At 37.2% G+C, this 10366-nt stretch overlaps 1 protein-coding gene across 1 annotated transcript; it reads right to left on the bottom strand.

The window, feature by feature from the left end:
* Positions 1 to 398: 398 nt before the first annotated feature.
* Positions 399 to 9206, bottom strand: LOC129237789 (venom carboxylesterase-6-like). Its single transcript, XM_054872721.1, has 8 exons — positions 8891 to 9206; positions 3816 to 3959; positions 3407 to 3746; positions 1742 to 1944; positions 1321 to 1668; positions 1086 to 1251; positions 876 to 1011; positions 399 to 815 (listed from the first exon to the last, which is right to left on the bottom strand). Exons 1-8 carry the CDS (start codon positions 9134 to 9136, stop codon positions 602 to 604), a joined length of 1797 nt encoding a protein of 598 aa, XP_054728696.1. The 5' UTR covers positions 9137 to 9206; the 3' UTR covers positions 399 to 601.
* Positions 9207 to 10366: the final 1160 nt, after the last annotated feature.

The raw sequence follows: 10366 nt of genomic DNA, 5'->3' as shown, positions 1-10366 counted from the left end.
GCCTCAAGGCTTAGCTCCTGCTAATACAATCATTCATATATAAGGCTATATTTGATATTGAAGGTTGATCGTGCTAAAGTTCATCCAAATAAAAAAAAAAATATTTTGAAAAAGGCGCATTTCGCACCCCTTCCGCCCTCGGCAAAGTTAAGAGCGAAGAAGTCACATTACAAATTAGAATATTTAAATGTTTACATAATGTAAAGAAAATTATTGCAAGTTTTGTATTTACATATTGGTTTAAGAAATATTATAATCAAAGTCATTCCATACCATATATATTTGTGTACTCTTGATAAAATAACACAAGTTGACATGGCATTTTTTTCTGTAAGACACTAAATTATTCGATTTTCCCCACAGATTGAATCAACTAATCAAGCCGTAGCTTGAGCAACTAATTTAATAACATTTATTGGCTTCAAAGCAAAACCTGTTAAAGTCACATAAGTTGTTTTCGAAAATGTCCACAGATATATGCCACATTATGTTTAAAAAAATTATAACTGTGCCAAAAAGCAAACATTATATACTCGTATATGCAATACATCTTAGTAATACTATGCATGTACATCAAGGGCAATTGCGACACTTCCGTTGCTTATAGTTCATCTCTTATTTTCCTTTTGCGCTGTTCTGCCGGAATATGAGCTTGAAGTTGTTGCCAGAACTTTATACGATTTCCATAGACATCCCGCTCCATTTGCAGTATTGTAAATTCTTCTGGGCTTTTGTGCCCCAATTGGGCGTAATTCACTGGGTAGCCTTTGACTGGCTCCCACTGCGGAAGAGCAGACTGCGTGGGCGTTGGGTTACTGTGGAAAGTTAATTGCATTTTAGAAATTCATCTAAATAAATAATACACAAAGACTCACCCTTCTGTAGCGAAGTTCACCCACATCTGTAGAATAGCCTCACGGAGTTTCACGTCGTCTTCAGTGGGGGTTGCGCTTACGAACCACTGTAGTCCTACTGGAAAGAGGTATTGCAATTCCTCAGCATGACAGACACCTGTAGTATGTAAATAATTCGAGCTATTTAAAAAACTGCAAAGTTTGGAATGAAGATTAGCTTTTTTACAATACCATAAAAATCCTCGCTTCCACCTTCGAAAAGCTCTGTTAAACTAGCTGGGGCGCGGTGTTCGAAGATATATACATAAAATGGAGGCAAATCCAATGAATTTTGAGCTTCTACACGCTGGTGTATATATTCATCAACGCCAACAACAAACATGCCATCTGAAAGAAGCTACCAAAGAATATCAAGAAGAAGCATAGAGAAAGCAATCATTTTTTTGTTTTTTTTGCAAAGACTTACATCAGTAAAATTTTGATGGTTGTATTTGTCATACGTATGCCCCTCTTTAAAGTAAAAATCTTCAATTTTTTTTGTAATTTCTTCGCGCACTTCTGCTGAATGATGATCGTACTGTAGTTGAATTGGTAGAATCGTGTGAAATTGTGTTTTATATTCGTCCAAGAGGCCAGGCAAGTTAAGAATCGGCGCGGTCTTAAGTAGACCCTCCTCTGAAGTGATTCCTATTATGAGGGGTAAGGAGAAACCATGTGGTATGTCGGTATCACGTGGAGAAGCTGTGAGGAATGCGTCTTTATGTGGCGGCTCCACGACTGGTTGAAATGGTATCGCCGGATCGAAGTCCCATTCCTACATGAAGACATCCAAGGAAAGGAATTTATTAGTTTTTGCAAAGTTATTTGCAATTGTTTCGTAAACTAACGAAAAATTCGTAAAGTGTTGCAACAATATCATCAGCATTCTTGGTGCGCAAACACCGCAATAGTTTTTGCCATTTTTCGTCAGGATTGCAGCCAACCATTTGTGCCATCTCTCGGGCACGCTTTGCGGCAATACCTTTATGCTCTGGTTGTCCCCATGGACAGAAATAGGTGCCCGATTGTGCAATGGCTTTGTGGAAGAGACCTGGAAATATATACATACAATTATATACATGTACAACTACACTATAAAACAAAAGTATTATTTTTTTATTTTGTTTTTTATTTATCAAAAAAAACAAGGCTCCGCCAAGCGCGTATGATATTTTGAAATATGTGATGAAATTTTAGTACTCCACTTTAAGAGGATATATTATTTATACATAATATATTTGTTCTATGTGCTTTTTTAAATTTTTCTGAGAAGACTTTCGGTTATTGCCCGCCATCGCGCAACATTCGGTCATAAACAGCGCTTATTGTACCAAATCGTCACTGGAGATGAGAAATGGTGGATGTATAGCCTTATCAAGCAAAGAAAGGAGTGGGTAAGTGGGTGGCACCAGGAGAAAGCCGAGAGGCAAGCCGGATCTTCATCCAAAGAAGATCATGATATGTGTTTGGTGGAACTAGGAGGGCTTGGTGCATGGGAAAATGCTCGGAAAGAATGCCACGGTCAGCAAGGAGCTCTACATTGCCCAGCTACACCACGTAAATGAGGCTATTCGACTGAAAATATCTGATCGACATGGTCAAACCATACTCCTTCACGACAACGCCAAGCCCCATGTTGCACAAGCCACCAAAACCCCACTCAAAGAGCTTGAATAGGAGGTCCTTCAACATCCGACGTATTCTCCGGATCTTGCACCGACCGTTTATCATCTTTTCCGTTCCCTGCCAAACTATATGAAGAGCGTTACCTACTGTAACAAAGAGGTACTTAAAAACTGGCTCAATAGCTTCTTTGACACTAGACCAAGCGATTTTTGGCGGAGCGACATCAGCAAATTGATGGAGAGGTCGGAAGAGCTTGTCAAAAGCAATGGCGAATATATAATTGATTAACTTACTGATATAATTATTAGTTTTTGCTTGAATAAAAGCCTTCGGTAAAAATGCTACGAACTTATTGCCCAATCCAATATATATAATTGGCGCATACGCCCTTTGGTGGGTGTTTGGCCGAACTTTTTATCTATTTGTGGTGAGCGTCTTCATGCTTTTTTCACAAATTGAGATACCTACAGATTTAAGCCGACTCCGAATGGCAGATGGTTTTTATTAGCAGCTTTTTCATGCCTAAAATACACCCGGGTGTTTGTCATTGACTGTCGAGCCGCGAGCGCTACCAGAAAATTTTTTCTTATAATTTGGTGTTTCGTGCCCGAGGTTTCGGCCATCTACGAATGGTAGTCACGCACCAACGCATTCGACTACGGCGGCTGCCTAAAAAAATAGTTGAACATTATTATTTTATGCCTGAGATGTATGCCACTTGTTATTTGCTATGCCGTTTCATATTAATTTGGCTCCCTTAAAAATATTGGTCTCGCTTTATCATTAGAAATTGTGGGAACTTTGTTGTTTTTTTAGTGCTATATTGACATTGTTATAAAAACTCCGTTTATATTATAGAAATTTTAAATGAATTTGAAATCATTTACCTTTTGTTGAATTTGAGATCAACTGGTATGTGACACTAGCACTGCCCGCGCTGTTACCGAATATCGTTACACTATTCGGATCTCCACCGAAAGCTGCAATATTTTTCTGCACCCAACGCAACATTTCCACTTGATCCTTTAAGCCGAAATTGCCGGGACAGTCTAAAGTTTCAGAGCTCAGGAAACCGAGTGGGCCTAAGCGGTAATTTCCCGAAACGAGTATGATATCATGATCGAGTAAGTAATCCGGAGGATAGTAGCTGCTTATGCCGGAACCGCTTATAAAGCCACCGCCGTGTATATAGAACATAACCGGCAAGGGTTTCGATGATTTGGGTTGCTTTGAAGGAAACATAGTATAAGTATGTATTTATGTGTTACGAATATTTATGCAAATAGGAAGATTTACCTCTGGAGTATAAACATTTAGATACAGACAATCCTCGCTGCCGTGGATTTCCATTTGCCGTGTGAAAGGATCACGATGTATACAAACATCTGAATCTTGTACAGCGAGTCGCTCACCCAACCAAGAGCCATACGGCACAGGTGGCTAATAAAGAAAGAGTAAGTAAAAAACAATTGTTTTAAGAATATATAAATTTATATACTAAGTAAATGAGGACTGGTGGGTAAATACGTAAAAAAGTAAAAAAGCAACATGATATGAAAGCCTGTGCTATTTAAGTACTTGGGTTTATTTTTATTCTTATTTTTATTCTTTTGTTTCATTTATTTATCTGTTTATTTGATTAGAGTGCAATTCACTTAGACTTTAGCCTCAAATGCTAGATTACTTACTTTTTTATACTTAGTATATGCATGTATGCATTTACACTTGTGCTCACATATGTAGTCACTTTATCTGTTTGCAATGTTTGCACAATTTGTCGAGCTAAATTTTTTTCGTTAGTTTTTTATAAAAATATAATTCAAAATGGTGGAGTACAAAAAGTGCTGAAATTTAATAAGCGGTGAAACTACGGTGAAAGATATACCACAGTGCTGTGAGAGGCTTTGGATTAGAGCAATTATTAAGCATTACTGTTAGCACAAATGGTATGGCAAAATTTACAGGTATGTGCGAGTGGCCTTTTATATTTAGCGTCCAATTATGAAAACACAGTAAAATAATAGTGAAAATGACTTTATTGTTTTTTGAAGTCATACACACTCCGCGCGCGCCTTCTCCAATTCTGTAAACCAAGCGAGCATAGGGTTTCCTCCACCTGGTCTTTCCACCGGAGCAATGGTCTTCCTCTGCGTCGGCTCCCTTGGACTTCGCCCTCGAACACCTTCTTTGCTGGAGCTTCTTCATCCATACGCACGACATGCTCTAGTCAACGCAGGTGTTGGATGGCGATGCGTTGAACTACGTCAATGTCGGCGTAGAGCTCATACAGCTCGTGGTTCATTCTTGAACGGTAGTCTTAGCCAACGTGCACAGGACCGAAGATCTTACGAAGAACTTTTCTCTCGAACACCCCAAGAGCGGCTGCATCGCTTTGTGACACTACCCATGTCTCTGCGCCATAAAGCAACACGGGTATGATGAGCGTCTAGTAAAGTGTTAGTTTGGTCATGCGAGAGAGGGTTCGACTACTCAATTGCTTACTTAGCCCATAGTAACATCTATTAGCAAGAGTGATTCTCCGTTTGATCTCCAGGCTGATATCGTTGTCCCTTCGTCTTAGTTTTCCTCGCCGTTTTTAGTAAATACTACATTATGTGTTTTACAAGAAGATTTCAGGTTGACCGTATATATACAGATTTTTCAAAAGCTTTTTGTTCAGTGTCTCATGCTATCTTAATTGGTAAATTAGCTTGCTTTGGATTTCATTCGGTTGTCTTTCAATGGGTTGAGCCTTTTCTCCCTACCATGGCTTGTCACCATTAATGGTATACCTTCTACAACTTTCTTAGCTTATATCGGGGTTCCTCAGGGAAGTATTTTAGGCCCTTTACTATTTGACCTGTTTATTAACGATGTAGGTGGCTGTTTTTCTTACGATAATTTTCTGCTCTATGTAGATAATTAAAAAAATTCAATCTGATATTGATAATTTGCATCAGCGTGTACTACGAATTGCCTTTCTTTGAATATTAAGAAATTATTCAAAGTCACTTTTGCAAAAAATAATAATGTTTTGTTGACTCGGTACAGTATATCTAACACTTTGTTAGGAATTGCTGATGAAACAAAAGATCTTGGCATTATTTTTTAATCGAATTTCACATTTAATAGTCATATTTGAATTCCAATATGGTTTATGCTACGTTCGTTTGGAGGCCACATTACAGTGATTCTATTAATCGTATCGAGCGGGTTTAGAAGGTCTGTCTTAAATTTGCTTTCTAATAAGCCTTAAGACCTTGATTATTGTACATCCACGCTAGGACCTTTTAGATTCATATTCCTTCAAGGGAAGAGTGGGCGAGGTGTAACATTTGGAGGCATGGCAAACATGTTCACGTTTACGCTCCCCATCAAACTTAAATTTAGGCTTCCGGATCACTGTAGTGTTTTCCAAGCGTAAGTAGCCGCAATTAAGGAAGCAGTGGATTGGTTGATCGCTTCCGTATTTACTGTAAAGCAGGTAAACATCTATTCCGACAGCCAAGCGGCAATTAGGGCCTTAGACTCGTTTTTGTGCGTTCGAAATTAGTCGGGGGGAATGCCTGACTTCGACATAATAATACTTCGATATTAAGCTCATTTGGGTTTCCCGTAACAGCGGCATAGAGGGAAACTGCTGGGCCTATGAGCTGGCTAGATAGCGAAGCTTGGAGAGCTTCATCGCAACACGAGAGGATTGGAGTGCTCCTGAGAACCTATGGTCTGCTACTGGAAAGATGGACCTCACGTCAACTCAGCGAGCGCTGGGTCAGTGCGTAAACGTGCAAAGTCGCGAGATCCTTCTGGCCACGGGTAGATCGGGGGCACTCGAGAGAACTTATATGATTAACAAAGCCGCAGCTATAGAATTTGGTAGGTATCCTTACCGGACATTGTCCGTTGGGTGTCCATGCGGTTAGGCTTGGGATTGCTTCAAGTCCTTTCTGCAGAAGCTGTATGGGCGACGAGGGGAAATCATCTCAACACCTTCTTCTCAGCTGCCCTGCTAGCGTTGGGTAAAGGTTTAGACATCTGGGCTCTCACTTTTTCGCTACACCGGCGGACTCTGCAGGTTTAAATATCACACAACTGGTGAAATTCATCAGTGCCCGAAGCGGTTAATACAAACGTAAATCGCCTCTGTTGGTCGTCATTCTCTAGTCCACGCTCCTTCCTCCTTTTATTCCACCTGTCTGGTCTCCTTTCCTTCTCCTTTTCCCTTCCCCTCTCCCAGTATGGTATCACAACGGACAAATTCTATACTTTTGTCCAAAATATTGAATGCATGCTGGTTCCACAAATACCCAAGGAAGCACATATCGCGTCATTTGTCACATGCCGATCTTGTGTTATCAATTGACACACAGCATTGATTGTTTCTGGCACAACAACCGTTTTTGAATGGACTTCACGGAAAGTAATTGTATAATGTAGCATGAGAAAAATAGTAAAGTAATTAGGATTAATAATAATATATAAAAAAAAAAAATTCTAGAAAATTTCTGAGTATGCATTTTTATATCCCAAATAAATTAAAATATAAGTTTGAAGTCAGACAGTATTTCACACTCAATTTTAATATTTTTGCCCACCAATTATAGAGACAGAGCTAAAGTTTTCCGTATAAAACAATTCCAAGCAAATGCTTTATATGAAAAAAAAAAGCTCAATATCGTATGGAAAAAACTGTCTAAAAAATTGAACTATATTTTTATAAAAAATTAAAGAAAAGAATTTAGCATGAAAATATTGCGAATACTGTAAAATGATGAAGTGACTTAATTATGTGAGCACCAGTGTCTGTATATGGGGCAATAAATTAAAATAGCTTAACTCGCTAACTTGGTAATTATTTCAAATAAAAATAGTTATAAAGCTAAAAATGTATGTTAAATAAATGAACACTTTATCATTGCTTAAATGAAGCTTTTACATAGGCAGCTTCTTAAGTTTTGAGATATCGCAACACCGATGTTAATATGTCTGATATTACCATCGTAAAGTATGAGACTTTAATGGTAATCATACATTGTGCCGACGATCCACTATTATTTTCTAGTTTTCGGAATTACTATGTTATAGCACTTTGCTAAAGGACGAATTTCGTGAAGACAGTCCAAAATCCAAAAAGTCCAAAAAGTACGTAAAAGTGAATGTTTACGATCAAATAAAAAGATTGTAGTACCCAATCGAATCGATAAACCAAATAAGAGTGCTTAAGCACGCGCGTCAAAATTATACAGTCAAGTCATCCATAAATATGACTGTGTGGTTATGGACGATGAAACATACGTCAAAGCCGACTTTAAGCTGATTCAGGGCGTTGAGTTTTACACTGCAACGAAGAGAGGAGGAGTTTCAGATGCCTTTAAGTTAAAAATGTGGGACAAATTCTCTAAAAAATATTTCGTTCGGCAAGCCATCTGCCAGTGTGGTATAAAAGGCAAAGCATTCTTTACCACCGGCACTATAAATCAAGAAATTCATATGAAGCAAGTTTGGGGGTGTTTGCAAAAACGTTTGCTTCCATTCATAAAAAAGCATACAGACTCAGTTCTGTGCTAGCGCTATGTAGCATCGTGTCATTATAGCCATCTTACCATGAACTGGTATGAAAACCACGGGGTAAATATTGTTCAAAAGGACCACAACTCACCGAACTGTCTACAATTGCGACCCATTGAAAAATATCGGGTAATTGTTAAATGAGAATTGTTAAAAAGTAAAAAAGAAATTAAAAATGAGCAGCAGTTCAATATGAAATGGCAGAGAGCGGCAGATACCGTAACAAAAACGAATGCCCATCGCGTAATGACAGAAGTCAAATCTAAATTGCATCATTTTGAATTGATATGAGTTTTTTGCTTAACATACTAAGCTTAAAAGAGAAGAAAATAAAATAATAATTGTTTTGATAGCTTATACAAATTTTATGTTATGATGATTTTAGCCGACCAATATTTTTCGTGTCCATTATTAATTTCGAACAATTTTGTTCTTTTCTTTATAAATTATCCTGAAGATTTGGTCGTAAAATAATTTTGCTTGGATGACGTATCATTGGACAACCGCTCAAAAAAGTTTGTGCCGGTTGGTCCAAAAAAATGCACATGGATCAAATTCCAATAAAACCAATTCCTATTATAACTATACAAACCGCGTATGTAAGTGCTTACTTGATTATTGCAAAACCTAAATAGCAATCCCCGTAAAACTATAGTTTGGTATATATGCTCAAAATAACCTGTCTTGAAGTTGATATCAATCATTCAAATTTTATTGTGCTAAAATCTTTCAAACTTTTTCACTGCACGGAAGTACATACTAGCCAAAAAACGAATTTAATATTAGTATATTTTGTCACTTACCTTGAATCGCAATTCTCCAACGGGTGGCAGAGCATAGGGTATACCCAAAAAAGCTCTTACATGACGTCCTTTATGTGAGATCTGATGACGTCCAACTAGTACTCCTCCATGTGGTAGTTGCACTTTTAAAATATCCGACGTACGCGCCGCGGTCAATGCGTAAAGATCACTCCAAACAAGAAGACAAAGTATAAAAATCATTGCAGGCATTAAAGCACTGGTCAGTCGGTTTATACACTTCAACATTTTTATTTCTATACCGTAGCCAATATAATCGATCCACCTAACTTGGCGGTTGAATAGCGACTGATACGAGTATGATTCTGGCTCTCACGAAATAGACGCGGAAAAATTTCTGTAATGCAGTATCTCTTATCTTCGTCGTCGTCGTTGTGTATTAGACTAAAATAGGCACTGAACAATGCTCGTTAAATTGTACAATAAATCAAAACAAATATGGTCAATGTACCTGTATTTACATATGAAGGGTCCAAGTTCGGGTGGAACTGTATTTTGTAAACCAGGCGTATGTGTGCATGTTTTCGATGAAATATTTGTAAATTGGAATTAAATATAATTTTTATGTTCAGTGGATTTTTATGTTCAACTGCATTACAATTAATACTACGGAGGCATTCCTTTAGTTTACAGCAAAGCAATTGATTAATTTTTCTTTTAGTTCTAACACATTTTAAAATTATTTTTTTTCAATTTCATTACATGATAATTCATATTGTAAGTGGTATTAATTATGTGCTGGCGATGCAAATTTTTTTCAAATACTTTGAAAATGGAATCTTTTTCAAGTGATGGAATCACTAGAGTATTTTAGTTTTTTTTTTCGTTAGCCTATTTATTAAGAGTTTTAAGGATACATATTTTGTAATTTTTTCGACACAAAAAAGCCCATCATACAAAAAATAAAGTAGTCTCACTTACCACTTGCCTCACATGCGGATGGTGATCGCATGCAAATCATCTTAAGCGATATAATGCAAATAGAGACCGCTCAGCGCAGACCTCATCCGATAAATCGCAAATCTAACGGCATGTGTATCGCATGAATGAACTATCACTTTGGTTTTTTGACAGCTATATTTTCATTTATATGAAAACTTTATAGTGTCAACATTATAAAATCAAAAGAGAAATTTAAAATTCGCCTATTTAACATTTTTAGCGCATAAAGGGATTTTTTTATTTACCAATATTTTTTTTTAATTTCGTTTAATAAATGTTTGCTCCAAAAACCACTATTACAACACTGAGCTTACGGATTTTCTTTTATTATTACTTAGGTATTTCATTATTGCTCATTTCATTAAGAGTAAAATAAACGAAAATGCAAGAGTGAAATATTCGTGTTTGGTGGAATTTTTGTATGAACATAAAATCCACATTACTCGTATTATTAAAAATCTCAGCGGTATAATAAAGAAACAAGCCATATCACAAACCAGTTTAACTAATTTATAA

The sequence above is a fragment of the Anastrepha obliqua genome, chromosome 2, assembly GCF_027943255.1.
Source record: "Anastrepha obliqua isolate idAnaObli1 chromosome 2, idAnaObli1_1.0, whole genome shotgun sequence".
NCBI lineage: Eukaryota > Metazoa > Arthropoda > Insecta > Diptera > Tephritidae > Anastrepha > Anastrepha obliqua.
Note: the sequence above shows the minus strand (reverse complement) of the source record. Positions and strands in the feature narration are given on the sequence as shown.

What these genes read in the sequence shown, in the direction of transcription:
- LOC129237789 (XM_054872721.1), bottom strand. Translation starts at nt 9,136, where the DNA reads ATGTTGAAGTGTATAAACCGACTGACCAGTGCTTTAATGCCTGCAATG. An exon ending in TAAATGTTTATACTCCAGAG is followed by an intron (nt 3,747 to 3,815) that starts GTAAATCTTCCT and finishes TTTCCTTCAAAG; the next exon opens with CAACCCAAATCATCGAAACC. An exon ending in GTGAACTTCGCTACAGAAGG is followed by an intron (nt 816 to 875) that starts GTGAGTCTTTGT and finishes AACTTTCCACAG; the next exon opens with TAACCCAACGCCCACGCAGT.